At 44.4% G+C, this 26,828-nt stretch overlaps 1 protein-coding gene across 8 annotated transcripts in view; it reads left to right on the plus strand.

Annotated features, from left to right (window-relative positions):
* Positions 1–26,828, plus strand: part of ptprub (protein tyrosine phosphatase receptor type Ub) — a 358,144-nt gene that overhangs the window by 207,565 nt on the left and 123,751 nt on the right. For all 8 annotated transcript variants that reach the window (XM_029738216.1, XM_029738219.1, XM_029738220.1 and 5 more), the window contains exons 7-12: positions 3,267–3,560; positions 7,550–7,867; positions 10,433–10,542; positions 12,387–12,588; positions 20,199–20,301; positions 20,479–20,752. In XM_029738216.1, the coding sequence (XP_029594076.1) occupies positions 3,267–3,560; positions 7,550–7,867; positions 10,433–10,542; positions 12,387–12,588; positions 20,199–20,301; positions 20,479–20,752 (1,301 nt within the window). The remainder of the gene's footprint in view (positions 1–3,266; positions 3,561–7,549; positions 7,868–10,432; positions 10,543–12,386; positions 12,589–20,198; positions 20,302–20,478; positions 20,753–26,828) is intronic.

Below are 26,828 nucleotides of genomic sequence, written 5' to 3' on the forward strand. Positions count from 1 at the left end.
AAAAGAGAAAGAGAATTAGAGAGAGCATACTTAAATTCACACAGGACACCGGATAAGACAGGAGAAATACTCCAGATATATCAGACTGACTCTAGCCCCCCGACACATAAACTAATGCAGCATAAATACTGGAGGCTGAGACAGGAGGGGTCGGGAGATGCTGGCCCCATCCGACGATACCTCCGGACAGGGCCTAACAGGCAGGACATAACCCCACCCACTTTGCCAAAGCACAGCCCCCACACCACTGGAGGGATATCTTCAACCACCAACTTACCATCCTGAGACAAGGCCGACTATAGCCCACAAAGATCTCCGCCACGGCACTCCTCCTAGGGACGGCATGGAAGAGCAACAGTAAGCCAGTGACTCAGCCCCTGTAATAGGGTTAGAGGGAGAGAGGGGAACCGGCCAGGCAGAGACAGCAAGGACAGTTCATTGCTCCAGTGCCTTTCTGTTCACCTTCACACTCCTGGGCCAGACTACACTCAACCATAGGACCTACTGAAGAGATGAGTCTTCAATAAAGACTTAAAGGTCGAGACCGAGTCTGCATCTCTCACATGGGTAGGCAGACCATTCCATAAAAATGGAGCTCTATAGGAGAAAACCCTGCCTCCAGCAGTTTGCTTAGAAATTCTAGGGACAGTAAGGAGGCCTGCGTCTTGTCACCGTAGCATACGTGTAGGTATGTACGGCAGGACCAAATCGGAAAGATGGGTAGGAGCAAGCCCATGTAATGCTTTGTAGGTTTGCAGTAAAACCTTGAAATCAGCCCTTGCCTTAACAGGAAGCCAGTATAGAGAGGCTAGCACTGGAGTAATATGATCAATTTTTTGGGTTCTAGTCAAGATTCTAGCCGCCGTCTTTAGCTGCCTTGCTCAGAGGCAGAACGACATAATTGTTCCTTGTCAGCTCGGGGATTCGATCCAACAACCTTTCGGTTAATGGCCCAACACTTTAACCACTAGGCTACCTGCCACCATGTGTATATTGTCAATATTTATGTTTGCCTGATGTACTGTATGTGCTTGTTTTTGTATTGTGCAGGCTCATTTGTAAAAGTGACTTTAGTCTCAATATGACATCCCTATTGAAATGAAGGTAAGTAATAATAATACTGTTCCAGGCTGATCAGTAGAGCAGTTTTGGAGAGCTGATCTATTGGACTCCAATGTTGATCCAATATCTCTGCCCCCTCATGTCATGCTCTGCAGATGGCCCAACCTCAGTCCCATTACTCACTCTAACCCTAGAGCCTGACACTGCTCTGACAGCTCTTTGATGACACGGCTCAATAGGAGGGTTTGGTGCCACGCCAGGCCCCAATCCCTAAACCAGAGGAATGAGATGGAGAGGGAAATAAGGACATGGAAAAGTCCTATTCTACTCGTCTCCTCTAGTGCTTTATATCTTTTGCATCATCACTTCTTGAAACAGGCCTTGAAAGTAGGGAGAGGTGAGAGAGGAAGGGAAATAGGAGAGAGAGAGAGAGTAAGAAAAAAGAGAGGAGGGGGAGAGAGAATAAGTAAAGGGGGGTTTGTGAAGTAGCATCAATCTAATCAATTGATAGATGTGGCAACACGGATTACGTTGAGTTTAGTGATACGGACCGTTTGGTGGATGACAACGCAGCCCCTAGCCAGACCAGCACTGAGCTCACACGGTGTCGGCCAGTAAGCAACGGCCTCAATCAATTCACAGACAGAGGGCCATACAATCTCCAAGTAATGTGCTCAACTCTATAGAAAACTGTACAAATAATTCTCAGCTCTAGAATTGTTAGTAGCATTATAGTAGTGACATGGTTGTTGCCGAAGCTTTTTTAAATTCGGAATATGTGGGTTATTTTTGGCATGGTGTGTTCTGTCCTGACTCCTGAGAACTGATGCATAGCCGTTCTGCAACAGGGCCATAACTCATACTCTGTGTTGTATTTCACAGGGACTGCAGTGCGTGCCCCTTAACAAGGCTTTTATAAACACCCCTCCCTCACTGCCCCCGCTAATGAGAGGGTAATCAGCCTTTTAATTAGCTTGATCAACTAATTTCAGATCCCACAAGTGCTCCCCATTTGGCCCATAGATTGCATGCACAAAGTAATCATGTCAAATGCAAAGAGGCCCATGGAGGACAGTGTTCAGTCCCTGCAATGTAGGACACATTTTGTGGTGTGTCAACTCTGAGGTGTTTTTGGCTAAGATTTTTGAGCAAATTGAGCAAATACATAAGTAAATAAAAAGCTACATTAACAAACCTCCAGCTGATACAGTCAGCTGGGTTTGTGTTCCTAAACACAAAATGGTGCTAAAAACAGAAATGCAACAGTAATGAATAATGCCAGTTATAGAATCCTTGGGAAAGTACAGTAAGGGAGTATTGTTGATGTGAGATGAGGTGAATTTACATCAATATAGAGTGTCTCCCTGTGCCTGTCTCCCTGTGCTTCCAGAGGCTTGTGAGGCTTGCATAATTGCCTGCAGTGTGTACGTGCTCCGTGGAAGTGTCCATGGGATGAGGCAGGAATAGAGACGAGAGCCCTCTGAGAGGACAGTCATAATAGACACCGGCACCTCTGCAGGAATCAGGAATTAGTCACAGCCACAGATCTAACTCTGATCTTTCTGTCGCTCTTAGTCCTCATTTTTCTGCATTCCCTTCTTCCCCTCACACAGTCACCTTTGTGTGTAATTGCTCAGTGGCTCCAAGAGTCTGCTGTAAGTGACATTCGGACGGTGGCCTCTGAAATTAATCCTGCTTTGGCAACTTGCCCTCGAAATTATGTTGGGTCTCTTCTTTCATCATGGTGACTTCCTCTGAAGCTCTTGCATTAATTATGGTGCCAGGGGAGGCACACATCACTCAATTAAGAGAGCTTGTATTCTGAGATCATACACATTCCTCAGACCATATGTACAGCTGTATTTTTCACTCGCGGTAACCTGCTATGTTCATGTATGGCTCGTTAATGCGCTATTAATAGGTGTGTCCAATCTGCTATTTGAACCCTTGATCTGCAAAAAAAGTGGGGGGTTCAAACAAACCTGAAGGTTGTAGATGGAGTAAAAGTATGAAAAAGCTGATAAGCATGTTGTAATAAGACTGATTTGCAATAGTACGTAGTACTTTTAAGGACAGTGGAGTGCAGTTCAACCGCTTCTGACCAAGATAGTCTTCAAATGTCACATAAATACAGCTACAGTGTATAGAAGTGAAAATAACATTTAAATAACCTCACAGCCTCCTACCCTGTCTTCTTCCCACAGTTCCCCCCTCCCCTATTGCGCCCCCACAGTTGCTGCGAGCGGGCTCCACATATCTGATCATCCAGCTCAACACCAACTCCATCTTGGGAGATGGCCCTATCATCAGGAAGGAGATTGAGTATCGGGCCAGCCAATCACCTTGGTCCGAGGTCCATGGGGTCAACATGGTCACCTACAAGCTGTGGCACCTGGACCCAGACACGGAGTATCACATAAGTGTGTTGCTGACCCGGCCCGGAGAGGGCGGCACCGGACCACCCGGACCACCCCTCATCAGCAGGACTAAGTGTGCAGGTGAGGGTCTGGGCAGTGTGACAAGGTCTAGATATTCTTGTACAGTATGTGACATTCTCATAGTTGTCAGTGTTTGGTAACACAGAGTATTTTGGTAATACATGTTATTAACCACCTGCAAATCCTTGGTAAAGTCTTACCATAATTTTTTTAATGATTTGGAATTTTTATTTTAAGATCATTCTAGTTTTCTTGGTCTGACTGATATGTTTCTAGTCTTGATAAATAGAAGGAAGTGTATCATTCTAGAAGCAGTTTGCTTCGTCTGTGGATTTTATCTACGAAACCTCAAAAATGCTCATATTTTTGGTCATTTTAGAGAGGATATTTCCTCAGACTATTCAAAGTACAGTTGCCCAACAGCTAGATGCTCAGACTTTATTTAATCTCAGAGTAATTGCTTCCTTATATTATTGAATTAGAAAAGTGGAATAGCAGACCATCGACTGTGGTGATAATGTGGCCAAATTGTATTCCAGACTGAAACCCTTCTGTGAAATGTTATTATTTTTTATATTTTTTTTTTGCCGGAAAAAAACAACTAACACACACATACACACACACACACACGCACATACACACATGCACACACTCAAACACAAAATCCATGCCTATTTCCTGTGGGCATTTGTCCCATGTCTTCTACAGTCATCAGTCTTTAATATGCCCAGCGATCTCTTCCCACCACAAACCATCTCTCACCCCCCTTCCCTGTTCCACCAACCACAGCCTCCATGTCCTGTCTGATGACACATGAAGCACACTCCCTTTTCCCAATAGCCGCAGACACCACCCATTCATCAGTAAAATAGAGAGAGCCCAGAGCCAGCTCTCACTCAAAAACACAGAAAAAAATAAAAGGAGAGGAAGTAGAGAAAGGATACACAAGGAAAATATTATAATATTTTTAAAGAGATAGACAAGGAAAGAGGAGAGGGAATTTTATAGTTGTGAAGTGAGAGAGGATGCACACACTGTTCTAATGTAAATTTATTTTAGTGGCACCATTTTATCCTGTCTGTCATGCTTTTTTCCTCCAGATAATTTTCATACCAATGGTGACTCCAAATAACTGTCTCAGATATCAAAGCCTGACTTTTTGCCCTGTAATTTCCCCAGCTGTTGTTTTCACAACATAAGGGTTAGGTTGTTGTGTCTACTTGTTTGTTCTGTTGGTGGCCTGATCCTGATTCACACACCTTCACACACTCCTCTCCATCACCCAGTTCACCCTCCAGGAGTCTCTAATCACCACCTGGACACCCTTGAGTTCCACTGACCCATCCCCCAGACCATCTGGTCCAGAACCCACACTGACCCCACACTTCATCATTGCATTATGATCCTCCTCACCTTTGTTGGGCTGCTTAGGTCTAAGCATGAGGAAATATATGGTCTTGTCACAGTGGGGATCTCTGGGAGTGTGCTAATTACCAGAGTGAACAGACAGGAGGCTTGGACCCTCTTGGTGTTCTTCTGACTAAAGTTAATTTATTCTCCAAAAAACAGTGTTGCCATGGACTGGGTATGTTCTGCTGTTCCGTGGGAACAACGTCTCTCTTCCTGGCTTGCTCTGACCTATATAGTGGAGCCCGGGCGTCCTCCTGTGAGTGCTGTAAAACTAATGGCCGTGAATGTGAACATGGTCTCCGCCCGCCTCTGATGGCCAGCCAGGTGTGCTTGATGAGCCATCACTGTGATTATCAGCAGGGCTGCATTATCGTAGCTCAAAGCCCCTCAAGTAAATCACAGAGGAGACAAGTTATTTCCAAACCTCTTTAATAGGCTTCCACCTGCTTCTGGGTCACTGAGCCTTCTGGAGAGCCCCCTGCCACCAAACCTCTCTGCCGAGCGAGGGGCTTCATACCGGTGCACGACTAAAATTAGGAACATTACAGTGTGCTCATCCCTTTCATGGCTCGTCTTCCTCGTCCATCATGGCAGGCCTCTCTGTCAGTGACTGCATTCCTGCTTCATTCCTCCATCTCCCATCTCCCCTGTGGTTAAGTCTCCACAGACTCCCTCCACAGCTCAGCACCAACCCAGGCCAAGGACAACCCTGTCCACAGGTAATCCCATGAATCAGTATTAGTGGGGGTAATAAACCAGAAGCTCTCCCCTTCCTTTCCTCTCACTTCTATACCGTGAGGAACAAGCATGCCACTCTGGGCTCTGGGCCATGTTGGGGATGCTGCAACCCCTCTCCGAAGGCTGACAGGGAGTGTGTGCCGCACACATTCGAACGTGGCATGCAGACAAATAGACTGGGCAAGGGGAAAGGTGTTGGCACAAAAGTCAAATTTGATGAAAATCCACAATAGGCACACTGTGGCCTCTTCGGTGGTTTTGTCATCAGCTCATCAGTTTAAAGCCTCTCTTTATTTAGCTTTGAGACTGTGCAGACTATCAATTACGCCATAAAGACAATCCTCAATCAAATTGAACAATTATTCTAACATTTCCTGCCGCGTCTTTATATTTATCTGCTGTCACAAAATTATGTTCAGAACAAAGCAGTGGTCATGTTTCCTTCTAGACCGAGATGCCAGAAAACAAATTAGGAAAGTAAACAGGTGACTGTGAAGGGGCTTAAATATAGATTGCCAGTGTCATGAAATTCTGCTTCAGTGAGAAAGATAATGAATAGAAAGGGATAAATGGATAAACTTCAGGGAGAGATATAATGAATAGAAAGGGATGAAGAGATAAATATCCACTAGGAAGAGAGAGCCTTTTGAGTGGTGCGTTAGGGTGTGTGGGTGTGTGTGCATGTGCCTGTTTGTGTTCGTATGTTTCCTTGCATATTCAGAGAGCACCTTTCAAATCCACCCCCTTTGATTACTCCCTTTGTTCCTTTAAGCTTTCCCTCGCTCATCGATGCATTAGCTCCATTGTTTTAGTCCTCAGCACAAATAGCTGCAGTGAGAGAAGAATCCCTTTGAGTGTTATAGTCAGTGCAGGAATGAAGACGTTGGCTGATATAACCTTACTCTTCTCACTGCTGAGCCCTCCGCTCCATATCTCCTCTGTCACTCTCACTCTCCTCTGCCATTAGTCACGAATCCCTATTAAAAGAACAAAGCAATACAATACATTATGTGGAATATTGTTTGACAAAAAGGCATCGATTGTGTTAATAATGGGCTGTGACAAATGCCTCCATTGGTAATGTGTTGCCTGAGATTGTCCTTGGCTTACCCCTGTAGCCTGTATCTCTTACTGCAACACTGACTGGCTTGTGCCTGAAGACACAGAGGCTTCTCAGTATCTCTGTATCTCTCTATGCCGAGGGAGGAATAGAAAGACAAGGCTGTAGTTCTCTCTGCTTGAGTCAAAGGAAACAGGGTTGACCCCAAACCCAGCAGTGACCAGAAGTAACTGGGTGACTGCTGAAAACAAGCAGCCTGTCAAAATGACCCAGCAATAAAAATATACTGGCGGAATTGAATGTCCTTGGACAGCGCTCTTATTTATGGTTCTGAATTTGGCCTCTGGGCATAGAACTATAGTGGACACTCAATTTGCTAGTTGACACGTAGGCGGGGACTGGCGGTGGTGTGACAGAGACCCGCAGCCTGTCCCATTAATTAGCGTAATTGGCACTAGTCCGTGCATGGCTGGCGGGGGACGTGGGTGTGCCGCGCCCACAGATTCCCTCTGGCAGGAAAACTGTTGACCTCTATGATGGGACATGGTAGCGCCACCTAGCTTGGATGAACAGCTTCCAACACATCGGCGTGACCGAGAGAACGTTGTCAGAACTTGTCACACATGGGAACATCGGGGCTACTAAAGGATTTCTTAAAACGTAAAGATTTCGTAATTTACACTGTGTTTAAACAGTTTTTATTTCAGCTTTATTTAACCATTCTAGTCTCTTGAGATAAAAATGTGATTTTCAAAAGAAGACCTGGACCTAGTTGATAACATTGCCTTCACTCTCTCTTCCTTTCCCTCCCTCCCTTCCTCCCACCTTCGCTCTCTGTTAGAACCAACACGGGCCTTGCGAGGTCTCACAGCCTCAGAGATCCAGTCCAGGCAGCTGACCCTGCAGTGGGAGATGCTGGCCTACAACTTGACCCGCTGCCACACCTACTCTGTGTCCCTGTGCTACCGCTATGCCACCGCAGGGGGCGGCGGCGGGCACAACACTACTGTGCGCGAGTGCCTGGCGGTGGAGCACAATGCCTCACGCTTCACCCTGCGCGACCTGCCGGCCTACCACTCCATCCGGGTCCGTCTGGCGCTCGCCAACCCTGAGGGCAAGAAGGAGGGTCGGGAGGTTACCTTCCAGACTGAAGAGGACAGTAAGTGATGAGAGAATGTTGGAGACGTATACTGTAAGGAGGAGCTCATACAGGGTACATATTCATAGAAACCAGAATAACATGGGAGAATGTTGGAGACATATACTGTGCTTAGGAGCTAATACAGGGTACATATTCATAGAAATCGTAATAACATGGGATAATGTTTGAGACATAAAAAGGAACTGATACATACAGGGCACATATTCATAGAAAGTAGAATGAGAGGAACCATCTTGTGTTAGAGTGCCTTAATGTGAAAATAGTATTTTTCAGTGGTGCAATACTCCAGTCTTGTCAGGCCACAGTTCAGGTTGTTGGTTACTATTCACAAAAATGTGTGGAGTTTGCTGAACACTGCTGGTACATTATATCAGTGCTTTTAGATGTACCTGATAGCCGGGCAAGGTCTGTTGGCTGCCATCCAACCTCCTCACATGGCTGTCTACCTTCTCAATCCCTGCTTCCCAGAGATCTGTAAGAAACACTGTTTTAGTGACAGACTGTTCATGGATCACGTTGGTGTCTGTCTGTTTAGGTAGTGGTGAAACTTCTGTGAGACCAAAATAACTCAAAGTACCTAGGGAGTCATCCAAAACTTGTCTCCGGAGGGTATTAACAAATAAACAAAATTAGTGCTGTTCAAGTGGGATGAAAATCTAGCTATCTATACAGTTGGGATTGATAACACTGGGTCAGTCAACATCAGTAGTGTAAAGAACACGAGGGGAGACAGAGAGCTGGTTTCAAGCGCAGGATGCAGCAGGTGTTTATTGCAAAGGACCACAGGAGGAGGCAGGTAGCTGGGTCCAGGGGCAGGCAGAAGGTCATACACAGGGAGTCCAAAAGGGCAACAGTACAGGCAGGGAAAAGGCTAGTGACGTAGTCCGGGAGATCAGGCAATAGGTAGATAACAGGAAATACGATAGGCTAAAGTACAGGCAGGGAATAGGCGTCGTTAGTGAGGCAGGCCAAAACTATCATACACGGGAGGAGTAGATCACAGGAAAGCCAGAGCTCTGAAAGACGTGTGTCACAAAACAAACAATACCTCACAGTGATGGGGTGCATAGAACTGAACTAAATAGTGTATGATAATGACATACAGGTGTGTGAACAGGTGATTAGAATTCAGGTGATTAGGGATCTGGAGAGTGAGCTGCGTTCAGGGGATCTAGGTGTTTGAGAGTGTGAGCTCGAAAGTGGGCTGGAAAGTGAGCTGTGTTCAGGGGATCTACGTGTTTGAGGGTGTGAGTTGGAAGCAGACGTTACAAGTAGCTACAGTTTGGTTGAAGGGATTCATAACTATCATGGTCCGTCTCCTTTCCCATACGGTTGTGTCTCAGTAGACTTGAATAAAAGCATTACGACCATCTCAAAGAGGCTGCATCAGCATACCGAAGGATCCGTCTCCTTTCCCAAATGAAAATTAAATATTAATAATCATATCTGAGGCCCACCAGTAAGCCAGAGAGAACAGATTTTCCCCCATATCTCCCAATATATTCCTTTTGTGCCAAGGCAGCCAACAGCCGCCTCTGTGCATTGCAGATGCCTGGCTGAAGGACAAATACATTTTTCCATTAAAAAGAAACTAAACAAACACACTGTTCTCACACTAAAGGGAGAAAAACAAAAGTGTGTGAGAGAGCGAACGAGAATGAGACAAAAAGCAAGGGAGAGAGAAGGAGAAAAAAAGAGATACCTGTCAATTATAAACACGCTCTTCAAAAGCTTTTAATCACGAACTCTCTTTCCAAACTCTGTCACTACCGAAATAACACCAGACTCAGCTGTTTCCTCACAGCGCTGAATGGTTGTTGCTTTAGCCCCAGGGTTGATCCCTCTCCCCCAACTACCCCTCCACCCTCCACCCTGCACTCTACACACCCAGACTAATGGGGATTGTGGTCTGGAATAGAAAACCACAGAGCACAGAGGATACTATAAAAACAGTTAGCATTGTTTTTATAGGGATGTGTCAAAGCCAGGCTTCCCCCTGGTGTCCAGGCCAGGCAAAGTTTTAACAGCATTCAGCATTTATACGAAGGATCACTGGCCATCAGCTGAGGATGCATTTAATCACCACTATTTCCCTGAGGTATTTTGAAGGCATAAGACTCATGGTACAATAGAAATACCTTGTCCACTATTGTTAAGTAATTATATCATGTCACTGTCAGACTCAGTGCTAAAAGTAATGTCTTTAGGGGTCTCTGTATCACGTAATATTAACCTCACCATCATGATGATAGTATGAACCTGATCAGTCTGAATTGACTGTAAGTACTTGTTATTTACTATAGTGATTACTCTACTTCAGTGGTTTTATATCCGTCCTATTCTCTTTGCTTGTACACTCTCTGACTGGCCCTGACTATATACACTATGGTTAACACAACATATAGTCCTTTATGTCCTACATGGTGCAGAATTCTCAGTTCTAAAGCTAACATTGTAAGAGAGACTCAGTGACATTGACCACTGAATATGATATTGACATTATGAGATGCTTGCCATGATATTACCACTTCAATTTCCTGACCTGTTGCTTATTTCCCATAGTTCCCGGTGGCATCGCCCCTGAATCGCTGACCTTCACCCCCCTGGAGGACATGATTTTCCTCAAGTGGGAGGAGCCAGTGGAACCCAATGGTCTCATCACCCAATACGAGGTAAGGATGCTTCTCACTCTGCTTGATGCCCTCCAATCATCTTCCTCTAAACATCTCCTCCCAAAGTTCTCAGGTTCACCCTCCTGGCCCTCGTATCCTATTAGAGTTTGTAGGCATTTTTTGGTGTGGTTTAGGTGAGCAAGAGGAGTGTCACAGGCATTGATTGGTATAGGTAAGTTCTAGGAGAGAAATGTCACAGAACCTTTCAAACAAGGACAGAACAAAAGCTATATTTTACAGGGGGTTGTTATTTGAGGTAATGGTTTGACGTTAAGAATACAGGCAGAAGCTACAGTACTGTACAGTAAAAATTTTTACAAGCTCATATTCCATCCCCAGAGCGTTCTCTGTTTCTCTCCACACATTTAATAGTACATCTAGAGCTAGCAAATAGTCTGGCACCTTGTCACCAAGAGTAGTTAAGAAAAATATTTATCAGCATATAGCACTGCCATGCATCATCACATTTTTCACCCTCATTTATTAGCACTAATTTATTCATGCTAATTTTGGAGTAGGTCTCCGATGAAAACAGACAATTTGTAACGTTAGTCTCACTTTCACCCTTTTGTCTTCACCTATAGTAGGTGCTCAGTACAGTATTACCTATACCAGCCTCAAGCCTTCACCCAGCCCTCTCTCTTTCAATGTCATCTCAAGGAGGATATTATTAAATGGGATTTGTGGTTTGACATATAAAGTGGAGGCAGGGATGGATTTTCTCCCCGTAGCGTCCTGATCTCTCTGAGCTGACAAAGAGAGCTTTAGACGGAGCCACAGAAGAAATCCTCTTAATTTCTCTTCCATTAAAGCTTTGACCTGTCTCCCTGAGCCCATCGACCGCCACGACTCCAGCCTCACAAGCCCCTTCTTGGTCCTCTTTGCTCTTTTTGAAGGCTATTATCGGCTTTTGTATTGGCTTTTTTATGAGGAACACATAGGTCTCTGTGTGTACCTGGTACAGTCATTGGCTGTCTTCACAGCTACCACGACTGCATGGGTTATTATAGTGCTTTTAAAATAATCTGCATAGTCAATAGTTTGGTTCAAGTCAGTGGGAAGCAAGGCGTGTCTGTGTTATTTAACATTCCCAGTTTTTACATTACTCTCTGGCGCCACATGGGTGGAATCCCATAAGACAGTTTGACTGGGTGGGAAAAAAAGTTGCTTCCAACAGCAGCAATATTTCACACAGAACACATTTCCACATTAGCATGAATGTCCTTCAGGCTTGCCCACTACGAATGGATTAGAAAGCCAAACAAAATCATTAGCATCTTGTTATTGTGCAACCTGCAGGTTGTGATCTCTGTAAACACACAAAACAATAGCGTTTTGAAAATGATTCCAATTTCATGACAAAATAACAGCATTACACTGGACTGCATCACATATGCTGCTGCTACTATTTCTGTCACTTTATTTCTAGTTATATGTACATGTCTACCTCAATTACCTTGTACCCCTGCACATCGACTTGGTACTGGTACCCCTTGTATATAGCCAAGTTATTGTTACTCATTGTGTATCTATTATTACTTTTATTATTAAATGTTTTACTTTTCTATTATTTCTGTATTTTCTTACTCTCTGCATTGTACACACCTGTTGTTGACGAAGCAAGTGATGAATACAATTTGATTAGATTTTGATTTGCAAAAAAAAATTACCAATCAGTACATTGACTTAGAGCAGCAGTACAATTTTCAAAGTCAGATGTGAATCCTCAGAGAAAGTCAATTGAACAAAAGTTAAAGGATAGTTGCTCCACATGTAAATAACTCATGCTCTGAGAAATAATTATGTATGAATCATTCTGGTGTCTTTTTTTAATCTGTCCACAGATCAGCTATCAGAGCATTGAGTCGTCTGACCCGGGCATCAACGTGCCAGGACCTAGGAGAACAGTGTCGAAACTGAGGAACGAGACCTATCACATGTTCTCTAACCTTCACCCTGGCACCACATATCTGATTTCTGTCCGCGCCCGCACAACCAAGGGCTTCGGCCAGACCGCCCTAACTGAGATCACCACCAACATTTCAGGTGAGTGTTGGTATGTGTGTGCACACCTGCAGGTGTGTGTGTTCACACTAGGCAGCAGCTACTCTTCCTGGGGTCAAGCAACATTAAGGCAGTTACAGTGCATTCGGAAAGTATCCAGACCCTTTCCATTTTCCACATTTTGTTACGTTACAGCCTCATTCTAAAATGGATTACATGCATTTTTCCTTATCAATCTACACACAATACCCCATGATGACAAAGCGAAAACAGGTTTTTAGAAATGTTTGCAAACGCATTAAAAATAAAAAAAACAGACATACCTTACTTACATCAGTATGCAGATCTTATGCTATGAGACATGAAATTGAGCTCAGATGCATCCTGCTTCCACTGATCATCCTTGAGATGTTTCTACAACTTCATTGGAATCCACCTGTGGTAAATTCAATTGATTGGACATGATTTGGAAAGGCACACACCTGTCTTTATATGGTCCCACAGTTGACAGTGCATGTCAGAGCAAAAACCAAGCCATGAGGTCGAAGGAATTGTCCATAGAGCTCAGAGACAGGATTGTGTTGAGGCACAGATCTGGGGAAGGGTACCAAAACATTTCTGCAGCATTGAAGGTCCCCAAGAAGACAGTGGCCTCCATCATTCTAAAATGGAAGAAGTTTGAAACCACCCAGACTCTTCCTAGAGCTGGCCACCTAGCCAAACTGAGCAATCGGGGGAGAAGGGCCTTGGTCAGGGAGGTGACCAAGAACCCGATGGTCACTCTGACAGAGCCCCAGAGTTCCTCTGTGGAGATGGGAGAACCTTCCAGAAGGGCAACCATCTCTTCAGCACTCCACCAATCAGGCCTTTATGGTAGCGTGGCCAGACTGAAGGCACTCCTCAGTAAAAGGCTTGGAGTTTGCCAAAAGGCACCTAAAGGACTCTCAGACCATGAGAAACAAGATTCTCTGGTCAAATCAAATCAAATTGTATTGCTCACATACACATGGTTAGCAGATGTTAATGTGAATGTAGCGAAATGCTTGTGCTTCTAGTTCCGAATGTATTAATATATAACAAGTAATCTAACAAATTCACAACAACTACCTCATACACACAAATGTAAGGGATGAAAAAGAATATGTACATATAAATATATAGATGAGCGATGGCCGTGCGGCATAGGCAAGATACAGTAGATGGTATAGAGTACAGTATATACATATGAGATGAGTAATGCAGGATATGTAAACATTATTAAAGTGGCGTTATTTAAGGTGACTAGTGATACCTTTATTAAGTCCATTTATTGAAGTGGCCAGAGATTTGAGTCTGTATGTTGACAGCAGCCTCTCTATGTTAGTGATGTCTGTTTAACAGTCTGATTGCCTTGAGATAGAAGCTGTTTTTCAGTCTCTCGGTCCCAGCTTTGATGCACCTTTACTGACCTCGCCTTCTGGATCATAGCTGAGTGAACAGGCAGTGGCTCGGGTGGTTGTTGTCCTTTATGATCTTGTTGGCCTTCCTGTGAGTGCTGTAGGCGCTGTAGGTGTCCTGGAGGGCAGGTAGTTTGCCCCCGGTGATGCGTTGTGCAGACCGCACTACCAACTGGAGAGCCTTGTGGTTGAGGGCGGTGCAGTTGCCTTACCAGGCGGTGATACAGCCCGACAGGATGCTCTCGATTGAGCATCTGTAAAAGTTTGTGAGGAACTTAAAACTTTCCACCTTCTCCACTACTGTCCCATCAATGTGGATGGGGGGGTGCTCCCTCTATTGTTTCCTGAGGTCCACGATCATCTCCTTCGTTTTGTTGACGTTGAGAGAGAGGTTATTTTCCTGACACCACACGCAGAGGGCCCTCACCTCCTCCCTGTAAGCCGTCTCGTCGTTGTTGGTAATCAAGCCTACCACTGAAGTGTCATCTGCAAATTTGATGATTGAGTTGGAAGTGTACATGGCCACATAGTCATGGGTGAACAGGGAGTAGAGGAGAGGGCTGAGAATGCACTCTTGTGGGGCCCCAGTGTTCAGCGGGGTGGAGATGTTGTTTCCTACCTTCACCAGCTGGGGGTGGCCCATCAGAATGTCCAGGACCCAGTTGCACAGGGTGGGGTCGAGATCCAGGGTCTCAAGCTTAATGACGAGTTTAGAGGGTACTATGGTATTACATTCTAAGCAGTAGTCAATGAACAGCATTCTTACATAAGTATTCCTCTTGTCCAGATGGGATAGGGCAGTGTGCAGTGTGATGACGATTGCATCGTCAGTGGACCTATTGGGGAGGTAAGCAAATTGGAGTGGGTCTAGGGTATCAGGTAGGGTGGAAGGGATATGCTCATTGACTAGTCTCTCAAAGCACTTCACGATGACAGAAGTGAGTGCAACGGGGCGATAGTCATTTAGTTCAGTTACCTTAGCTTTCTTGGGAACAGTAACAATGGTGGACATCTTGAAGAATGTGGGGACAACAGACTGGGATAGGGATTGATTGAATATGTCTGTAAACACACCAGCCAGCTGGTCTGCGCATGCTCTGAGGACGCGGCTAGGGATGCCGTCTGGGCCGGCAGCCTTGCATGGGTTAATACGTGTAAATGTTTTACTCACGTTGGCCATGGAGAAGGAGAGCCCACAGGCTTTGGTAGCGGGCCGTGTCAGTGGCACTGTATTGTCCTGAAAGACGTCAATGTCCATGACGGGGCTGTTTTTTTGTTTGTAATCTGTGATTGACTGTAGACCCTGCCACATACGTCTCGTGTTTGAGCCGTTGAATTGTGACTCTACTTTGTCTCTATACTGACGCTTTGCTTGTTTGATTGCCTTGCGGAGGGAATATCTGCACTGTTTGTATTCGGTCACGTTTCCAGTCGCCTTGCCATGATTAAAAGTGGTGGTTTGCACTTTCAGTTTTGTGCGAATACTGCCATCAATCCACGGTTTCTGGTTAGGAAATGTTTTAATAGTCACAGTGGGTACGACATCTCCGATGCACTTGCTATTAAACTCGCTAACCGAGTCAGCGTATACATCACTGTTGTCGTCTGAAGCTATCTGGAACATATCCCAGTCCACGTGATTGAAGCAATCCTGAAGCGTGGAATCCGATTGGTCAGACCAGCGTTGGACAGACCTGAGCACGGGCATTTCCCATTTTAGTTTCTGTGCGGATCCCAAGATGGCGCCGACAGAGATGGTCGCCTCGCTTCAGGGCCTTAGGAAACTATGCAGTTATTTGTTTTTCTATGTAATATTTTATGTATAATTTCTTCCATTGTTAGCCCAGTAAACCTCAAGTGTTATTACATACAGCCGGGAAGAACTATTGGATATAAAAGCGATGACAACTTACCAACATTACGACCAGGAATACGTCTTTCCTGAAGCGGATACTTTGTTTGGACCTCCACCCTGGACATGGGATCTTATCCCAGAGGCCGACCTAAAACCACGCGGTCGCCGCAGGAGAGGCAAATGGAGCGGCCTACTGGTCAGACTCAGAAGGCGAGCACACCATCAACCTCTCCCGAGCAAATTACTCGCCAACGTCCAATCTCTAGATAACAAGGTGGATGAAATTAGGGCACGAGTTGCCTTCCAGAGTGACATCAGAGATTTTAACATTCTCTGTTTCACGGAAACATGGCTCACTCGGGATATGCTGTCAGAGTCAGTACAGCCACCCGGTTTCTTCACGCATCACGGTAAGAAGAAGGGCAGGGGTGTATGCCTTATGATTACACCATGAGTATTTAATCATAACAACATACAGGAACTCAAGTCCTTTTGTTCACCTGACCTAGAATGCATTACAATCAAATGCCGACCGCGTTATTTTTCAAGAGAATTCTTTTTGATTAAAGTCACAGCCGTGTATACCCCCCCCCCCAAGCAGATACCTTGTTGGCCCTGAAAGAACTTCACTGGACTCTATGTAAACTGGAAACCATACATCCTGAGGCTGCATTTATTGTAGCCGGGGATTTTAACAAAGCTAACCTGAGAAAGATACTTCCTAAATTCTATCAGCATATCGAATGCGCGACACGGGCTGCTAGCATTCTGGATCATTGCTATTCTAACTTCTGTGATGCATACAAAGCCCTCCCCCACCCTGCCTTCGGCAAATGGGATCATGACTCCATTTTACTGCTCCCAGCCTATAGAAACTAAAACAGGAAACACCCGTATATGGTCTGATGAATCCAAGATGAAACTCTTTGGCCTGAATGCCAAACGTCATGTCTGGAGGAAACCTGGCACCATCCCTAAGATTAAGCATGGTCATGGCAGGCTTATGCTGTGGGGATGTTTTTCACCGGCATGGACTGGGAGACTAGTCAGGATCGAGGGAAAGATGAACGGAGCAATGTACAGGGAGAGCCTTGATGAAAACCTGCTCCAGAGTGCTCAGGACCTCAGACTGGGGCAAAGGTTCACCTTCCAACAGAACAACGACCCTCAGCACGCAACTAAGACAACGCAGGAGTGGCTTCCGGACAAGTCTCTGAATGTCTGAGTGGCCCAGCAAGAGCCCGGACTTGAACCTGATCGAACATTTCTGGAGAGACCTGAAAGTAGCTGTGCAGCGACTCTCCCCATCCAACCTGACAGAGCTTGAGAGGATCTGCAGAGAAGAATGGGAGAAACTCCCCAAATACAGGTGTGCCAAGCTTAGAGTAGCATCCTACTCAAGAAGCCTCGAGGCTGTAATCACTGCCAAAGGATCTTCAACAAAGTACTGAGTAAAGGGTCTGAATATTTATGTAAATGTAATACATTTGCAAACATTGCTAAAACCCTGTTTTTGCTTTTTCATTATGGGGTATTGTGTGCAGATTAATGAGGGAAAAAAACACAATTGAATCCATTTTAGAATAAGGCTGTAACGTAACAAAATGTGGAAAAAGTCACGGGGTCTGAATACTTTCCGAATACACTGTATCTACAATACAAAATCCATGTGTAGGCTTTATCCATTTGTGGGTTTGGCTATTTCAGCCACATCCGTTGCTGACAGGTATATAATATTGAGCACACAGCCATAGACAAACATTGGCAGTGGAATGGCCTTACTGAAGAGCTCAGTGACTTTCAACGTGGCACCGTCATAGGATGCCAACTTTCCAACGAATCAGTTCGTCAAGTTTCTGCCCTGCTTGAACTGCCCCTGTCAACTGTAAGTGCTGTTATTGTGAAGTGGAAATGTCTGGGAGCAACAATGGCTCAACCGCGAAGTGGTAGGCCACAGAAGCTCACAGAACGGCACCGCCAAGAGCAGAAGCGTGTAGCGTGTAAAAATCATCTGTCCTTGGTTGCAACACTCAGAGGTAGTTTTGAACTACTGAGTTCAAAACTACCTCTGGAAGCAACATCAGCACAAGAACTGTTCGTCAGGAGCTTCATGAAATGGGTTTCCATGGCCGAGCAGCCGCACACAAGCCAAAGATCACCATACGCAATGCAAGGCATTGGCTGGAGTGGTGTAAAGCATGCTGCCATTGGGCTCTGGAGCAGTGGGAACACGTACTCTGGAGTGATGAATCACACTTCACCATTTGTATTTGTATTTATTATGGATCCCCATAGCAGCTACTCTTCCTGGGGTCTGGCAAAATTAAGGCAGTTATACAATATTAAAAACATTAGAATACATTCATAACACATTTCAAAAAACACCATCTGGCATTCCGACGGACGAATCAGGGTTTGGCAGATGCCAGGAGACCGCTACCTGCCCGAATGCATATTACCAACTGTAAAGTTTGGTGGAGGAGGAATAATGGTCTGGGGCTGTTTTTCATGGTTCTGTCTAGGCCCCTTAGTTCCAGTGAAGGGAAATTTTAACTCTACAGCATACTGTAGAATGACATTCTAGACGATTCTGTGCTTCCAACTTTGTGGCAACAGTTTGGGGAAGGCCCTTTCCCGTTTCAGCATGACAATGCCCCCGGGCACAACGTGAGGTCCATACAGAAATGGTTTGTCAAGATTGGTGTGGAAGAACTTTACTGGCCTGCATAGAGCCCTGACCTCAACCCCATCAAACACCTTTGGGAAGAATTGGAACGCCGACTGCCAGCCAGGCCTAATCACCCAACATCAGTATCCGACCTCATTGATGTTCATGGCTGAATGGAAGTCCCCGCAGAAATGTTCCAAAGGTTTTCCCAGAAGAGTGGATGCTGTACTACCACTCCCATCCTCTCAAAAGGAGTGACACCATTTCATCGAACACAACAAAGCACAAAGAGCAGAGGGGAAACAACGGTTGTTATGTGTAAGGATAGATGCAGTGCTATCTTCATGGGACCATGCAGCATCTCCCAGCCGAGAGAGAGACAGACTCTGAGCTTATTACTGAAGAAGGAAATCCATCCCTGGTGTTCTATTCACTTTTAATGATGCATGTTTCCCTGTGTAAAAAGGCAGGAATAAAAACACCTCAGAGGAAACCTCAATGCAGCTCTCTCGCTCTCTCTCCCCTCTCTCTCTCTTTCTCTCTCTTTCTCTCAGTGGGTGTATGAGTGTGTCTTCATGCAAAGGAGAGTACTGAGAGTTCTTTAATTATAGATGTACTGCTTAATCACTCCTTGGTGGCTGTACGTCAGACAGGGACCTGCTGGTACGTGGCCAGAGAGAGAGTCCAAAAGCCCTTATGTATCATCCTCCCCCTCAGAACAGCAGAACATTCACATGTACTGAGCGTCTCTCACTGCTACACTGACAACTAGCTTATAGCGCCTATAACGAACTCCACATAATGTACGTGCACCCCTACTAAGACCGCTACAGAGCCTGCCGTCTAGTCTACAATCTTCCAGATTGAAATACCACAGAGCACACAATGAACTGTACACAACCCTCAAGCTAATTCTTACTTTATCTCCATTGAGCTTACCCCAATAAACCCCCTCAAAACCTACTCCCAACCGACCAACACCTTACTGACATCAAACACCTCACACTCTTCGTAGCACGCTAGAGCTTTTATATTACGTGTGAATAAAATAACCACACACTTATTAAACGCCTCACTTTAATTGAAGGCAGTTTATTCAGCTAGCTGCTATTTTCCAAACCCTATTTTTTTATACCATAATTGTTGATTCCTCCGTAATAGTTTGCCTTTCCTCCCCTTCACTAATTGACTATTAAAGACATGCCGTGCAGAAGGAGGCATCTCCTGGGAGAAACGCAGCTTCGGCCAAATCCCTTTAAATGAGAAGCTCCTACTATTTGTCCTGCATTTCCATTACTTTTAATTGCACTCGGTATCCAAGACAACCAGAACATAGAGAAATTTGTGAGGGACATTTCTGTGGGAAAGGGACTCACAAGAGTCAATGGGGCTGCATACCTTTTATGAGAGAATAGGGAAAGAGGCTGTATGTTTATTAGATAGGATGTGTGGATAGACACAGCTCAGCTGCTTTTAAAGGGGACTGATGAAGGATGTGCCTGTCTGTGTGCGTGCGTGTATGTCTGCGTGTGTGTCTGTGTGTGGTTTGAGAGTATGTGTGTGTTAAAGTGTGTGTAAGAGCATGTGTATAAGTGCGTGTGTGTGCTTATGTATATTATCTTGTTTATTACAAGGTCAGTCTAATTGCAATATAATATAACTTTGTCTGTACTCCTGTGCTCTGTCTCCTCAGCTCCTATGTTTGACTATGGAGACATGCCGTCCCCTCTGAGTGAAACAGAGAGCACGATCACTGTGTTGCTTCGCCCCGCCCTGGGCAGGGGAGCACCCGTCAGGTGAGAACACAACAGACACACACAGATTTGATTTGATATATAAGATTTATAGACATTCGATGTCACATTTACAGCACATACATATTATTTGCCAATGCCCCTATATGATCAAACTTAATGAGAAACATCTTACAATAATTTATACCAACCTCTTGTATTGTGCTCTGTGTCCACCAGTACGTACCAGGTTGTGGTAGAGGAGGAGAGTGGCAGGAAGGTGAAGAGGGAACTGGGGGTTCAGGACTGTTACCCTCTGCCCATGTCCCATGGGGAGGCCCAAGCCAGAGGGACCCCCCACTATTACACGGCCGAGCTGCCTCCCAGCAGCCTGCCTGAAGCCAGCCCCTTCACAGTGGGAGACAACCACACCTACAATGGCTACTGGAACACACCGCTGGATCCCCGCAAGAGCTACCTTGTCTACTTCCAGGCAATGAGCAACTTCAGAGGGGTGAGTACAGGGCTTGAACAAGGCTGTGGCTGATTTCTAGATCAACCACTAGCCCTTAGGCGATCTGAGAGTATGGGTAGGTAAGCAATAGGTCGTTATCAATTAAATGTCACAATACAGTTTAGAGCGTTCAATTTGGCTGCTGGGAGACCCCCTGCTTGTTTAAAAGCATTGACAACTACCTGCCGTTTTCAAGGGATTTTTAAATAAATGTTATAACTTTGGTTTTAATATCATCACCTCTTGAAGAGCTTAGTCAGAGCTGTACATTTCCAATTATTTTACATTTAGCTCTGATCAGAATTATACGACAACTAACTCATGCTTTTCATGATCAGTTAACATCATGTACTATATTCAGATACGTGAGGATAACCTATCCATTTGGCATATAGCTAGCTAGCTACGCAAAAAACATGTCATTTAGCTTGCTTTGTCAGAGATTAGGCTTTTGGGAAGAGTTTGGCATGGGAAAATCACTTGTCAGAAATTGTAAGAAACACGGCGTGGCTAATCTCAGTGCGAAGGCTCCCGGTGAGAGCAGTTGTCCAATAGAGCTGTTATGTTAAAACAAAAAAATGCCCAATGCCATCATGCACTGATTATAAAACACTTCAACACGTATTATTAGAATGTAGCAGAACAAAGGAAATCTGGGAACAAATGCAAGATTTTGGAAACACTATTCAAATCGAACCAAATGCCATACTATCTGGGAAAATCAATGGAACTCTTAAAGAGATCTATAAAAACGTTTTTCGCCTCATATGTATAGAGAATGCACAAATGCAAAACCCGGTGCCAAATGACAATTGAAAATGTCTTGATTCCCAGCTAAACAGTTTTTAAACAAATTAGAACGGAACTGAAAAGGAGAAGAACCAACGAAACGAGGAGTGGGTGAACAATGGTAAGTTATTGACTTTGATTTATTTTTGTATATATGTACAGGATATATAATGTAAATGTGATGTAACTTACAATGTATGCTAATAATCCAGTTTAAAAATAATAAAGATAATAATAATAAAGCCTAATAATATTATTTAAAAGCAAAAAAAAGTTACAAAACAGGAAATTATGCAAACAACTGATTGTATGTTATGAACGAGAAAAGAAGCAGATAAATATGGTTTTAAAGCTGATGTTGTTTTAAAAAATTTATAGTTTTTTGTCGGACTGCTGTCATCACCACTATAGATGGCAAGGAAATCAAACAATATTTGGATATAGCCATCTAGTTTATCCCCTGAAAGTGAGTTTGTTAACTAGTCATATTGAAGTGATTTGTTATTAGCTAGCAAACCAATTTAACATGGTCCATCAATCAATGTAGCTTATCATGGCTGTCAGCAGCAATCATGATTAAACACTCTTAAAAACAATGTTGAAAAGGGGATAATGTTAGCTAACTTCGCTAGGTAGGCCTACGTTGGTTGGAGAAAAAAGTACACTATGTCTACTTAACACTATGTTTAGCCAACTGTGTAAAGTTTCTACCGGTAGCTTGCAAACTAAACATTATAATTTCAGCTAACAGTACATCAGCAAATGCACCCCTCTGCTGCTTGACAGGCAGAGCCCACAAAATATGGGAAATTAACCTAAACCACTCATACTTGTCAGGTAAAGCTCACATTTATTTTATAAATCACTCAAATATCCAATTAATGGTGGCCATTATTGAGAGATATTATGAGGCTACCATCACATATCTGAAAAAACATGAACAATTGATGTTTACTGATTGTTTTGCAGGGAATAATCTGAAATGTGGAGTTCCGACTATGCTCGTCAAGAGGTGATGATGTTACAACTAAATAGTTAACATTTATTTAAAATTACCTTGAAAATGGCATGCAGTTGTCAATGGTTTTAGAGGAACTGGGATCTCCTTGTCCCCCAGCAGGTAAATCGAATACTCTGAACATTATTGAGACATTTCATTGAGACAACCTATATGATAATTGCTTCAGTTGCTAATTGTCTGGGAGGAAATTTTGCCCAATTGCTTATCAATCCTTTCAGATCCACAGGAGTGCCCAGGGAGTAGGGGGCAATTTGTAATTCAATATGTAACGCCGAATTGGTGTTGGTTTATGAAAATGTAGTATTTTTCTAACTTCCATTGTCCTCCAGTATAGTACAGTGCCTTCGGAAAGAATTCAGACCCCTTGACTTTTTCCACATTTTGTTATGTTACAGCTTTATTCTAAAAAATAAAGCAAAATCCTCAGCAATCTATACACAATGCCCTCATAATGACAAAGCGTAAACAGGTTTTTAGACATTTCTGGACATTTATTAAAAACACATACCTTATTTACATAGGTATTCAGACCCTTTGCTATGAGACACGAAATTGAGCTCAGGTACATCCTGTTTCCATTGATCATCTTTGATATGTTTCTACAACTTGATTGGAGTCCACCTGTGGTAAATTCAATTCATTGGACATGATTTGGAAAGGCATACATGTCTATATAAGGTCCCACAGTTGACAGTGCATGTCAGAGCAAAAACCAAGCCATGAGGTCGAAGGAATTGTCCATAGAGCTCCGAGACAGGATTGTGTCGAGGCACAGATCTGGGAAAAGGTACCAAAACATTTCTGCAGCCTTGAAGGCCCCCAAGACCACAGTGGCCTCCATCATTCTTAAATGGAAGAAGTTTGGAACCACCAAGACTCTTCCTAGAGCTGGCCGTCCGGCCAAACTGAGCAATCGGGGGAGAAGGGCCTTGGTCAGGGAGGTGACCAAGAACCCGATGGTCATTCTAGAGTTCCTCTGCAGCACTCCACCAATCAGGCCTTTATGGGTAGAGTGACCAGACTGAAGGCACTCCTCAGTAAAAGGCACATGACAGCCCGCTTGGAGTTTGCCAAAGGGCACCTAAAGACTCTCAGACCATGAGACACAAGATTCTCTGGTCTGACGAAACAAAGATTGAACTCTTTGGCCTGAATGCCAAGCGTCACGTCTGGAGGAAACCTGGCACCATCCCTACGGTGAAGCATGGTGGTGGCAGCATCATGCTGTGGGGATGTTTTTCAGAGGCTGGGACTGGGAGGCTAGTCAGGATCGAGGCAAAGATGGACGGAGCAAAGGAAGGAGAGATGCTTGATGAAATCCTGCTCCAGAGTGCTCAGGACCTCACCTTCCAACAGGACAACGACCCTAAGCACACAGCCAAGACAACGCAGGAGTGGCTTCGGGACTTGAACCCGATCGAAAATCTCTGGAAAGACCTGAAAATAGCTGTGCAGCAACGCTCACCATTCAACCTGACAGCGCTTAAGAGGATCTGCAGAGAAGAATGAGAGAAACTCCCCAAATACAGGTGTAAAATCAAATCTTAAGCTTGTAGCGTCATACCCAACAAGACTTGAGGCTGTAATTGCTGCCAAAGTTCCTTTAACAAAGTACTGAGTAAAGGGTCTAAATACTTACTGTGCACTTACTGTACGTGGAAAAAGTCAAGGGGTCTGAATAGTTTCCGAAGGCACTGTATATCTCCCATAATGTATGCCAGGCTTGAAAGAGCAGGGGAAATGACCTCCTTTAGGCTTGTACCCCATGTGAAAATATTTGTGGTGTGAAATGTGCTTGTTGGAAGGGAATGCCTGGATTGGCATGGTCCCTAGCTGGAATCCATGTAACTGAACGTGTCCAGTGCTTTGATTCGATGCACAGCATTCAAAGGGTGTCAAGGACAGGGAATTTCTTGTGCGCATTACTTCCAGCTAGTAAATCTGTGATTAGCTGGTATTACTCAGAGACAAGTGGGCTCTCCTTCTCTTCCCCCCCCCACATTATCCCTCCTTCCATTCTCTGTCCTTTCCCTCTCACTCTTTCTCTTTTCATCCCTCTGCTACTGGCCTTACCCTCCTCATCCCTAGCCTTATCCTCCATTTCCTCCATTCTTCTCCTCTATCTACTCCATTTCTCTCTTTTATTCCAAATCAGTGGAGACTCATTAAACCCTGTGACTAATAGGATCCTCAGTAGAGGAATATCCTGATCCAACAGGGCTTTATTCCAGACCACTATCCTCTGTTCCTGTTCTCTCACTCCACTGCTCCTCTCCTGCCCAAATAAAGCTGCAGCAGTCCCAATCATACACCAAGGAAGCCCCATTATCAGTCCAAACTGCCATTACAGGATCACCCGCTACCTGGCAGAGACAATTACTTAGGGATAATTGAACACAGGTGCAGATGATCAGAGATAGAAATGTTCCGTTTAAATATTCATAGAGCACGGCAAGGTTTTTTTTGTTTGTTGCAAATCTCTGGTTAGCATGGTATGGTAGGTTACCTTTGTTATTGTAGAGTATTTTAGGTGGAAGTCTGATAAATGGGTGCATTCTAGTCTAGGGCCCATCAGCAGAGCAGCTCACCCCCCTTTTCCTCCAGCGGTGGCGGTGGTGGCTTTTTCCGGCCCAGTGGAGAAATGCTAGGGGCAGTGCAGCGTGAGCAGTTCACACAACTGGGTTAATAAGCGACAGGATTAGACAGTGAAGCGTCTGACTTTACCGGCGGATGGGATTAGGGCTTTGTTTTGGCTGGCAGCGAGCCAGACTCCAGCACTGGGAGCAGCTGGACAATAGAGGCAAAGTGCCCGATCACAAGGCCCAGCCCTAAGTCCCCAGGGGGCTCTGCCAGCCAAGGCCATTCTGGCAACAAGGGTATACAGTAGTTACACAGCCAGGCGATCCCTGTACCAGTTCCAGGGCTCTCCCCATGGGCACAGAGAATCCACACTCCCTTCATGCCAGATCACCTTCTTGGGCTTATATACCCTCATACAGAGGAAAGGGGGTAGAGAGTTCATGTACACTCTTAGAACTCAAGGAGCCTGGAAGAAGCATTTGGGGTTCTAAAAATTGTCACACAGGGGGAACCTTTCACATGGTAACCTATTCTAATATAATATTAACATTGCTGATTACACATAGCGCCATGACAGTCATCCGAATGCAATTACATCTTTATATAGTAATAAAGTGGTAACTATTCCAACATTGGGATTTGCATAGGGTCTTAAGGAACTCATACACGTCTGTAATCCTCATTGAAGCTACAAAACTGTGTTCAACCTTAACATTTACTCTCACGGGTGGCCAACAATAACTATCTGAAAGCCACGCCCCCAGTATTCTCATCTGACCTGCTGGGTCATATCTTAATAACCCAGCATCAATAACTCAGTGTCAACAACCCAACCTGGCTCTTTTTAAAGAAAACAACCCAACTAAGTGACCCAATATCTGCAACCCAGCAACTGGGGCATCCAAACAACCAAGAATTTTTAAGAGTGTAGGCAAGGTTGAAGATTTAAGCCAACACCTAAATATTTATTTATTATGGATCCCCATTAACTGGTGCCAAGGCAGCAGCTACTCTTCATGGGGTCCAAACACATTAAAGCACTTACATTACATATAAAACAAAGTACATCATATAACATTATTACACCACTACATATATACAACAGTATTAAAGGGAAAGTGAAAAGGGGATAGGATACCTAGTCAGTTGTATTACAATGTATGCGTATGTCTGTACCTTTCTGTATCTCTTCACAGTCCCCGCTGTTCCATAAGGTGTTTTTTTACCTTTTTTAAATCTGATTCTACCGCTTGCATCAGTTACCTGATGTGGAATAGAGTTCCATGTAGTCATGGCTCTATGTAGTACTGTGCACCTCCCATAGTCTGTTCTGGAATTGGGTATTGTGAGGAGACCTCTGTTGGCATGTCTTGTGGGGTATACATGGGTGTCTAAGCTGTGTGCTAGTATTTTAAAATGACAGCTCGGTACATTCAGCTTGTCAACACTTCTTATAAAAACAACACAGTTAATTTTTTTTATCAGGTATCGTCAGGGTTCCTGATATACAAAACTCAAACAAACAAGGTAAATACATCGTCACGAGTGGAAGGTCCTCCACTCTTGGTGTTTGGAGTTCGCTCCTTGTTGAAATCTTCAGTTTCTTTATTCCGGTAAACCTCCTTCTCCACTGTTTGCTCAGTCTCTCCAATAGCCTCCTCCTCATTCACCAAAGGAAAGACAAAG

The sequence above is a fragment of the Salmo trutta genome, chromosome 37 (genome assembly GCF_901001165.1).
Source record: "Salmo trutta chromosome 37, fSalTru1.1, whole genome shotgun sequence".
Lineage (NCBI taxonomy): Eukaryota > Metazoa > Chordata > Actinopteri > Salmoniformes > Salmonidae > Salmo > Salmo trutta.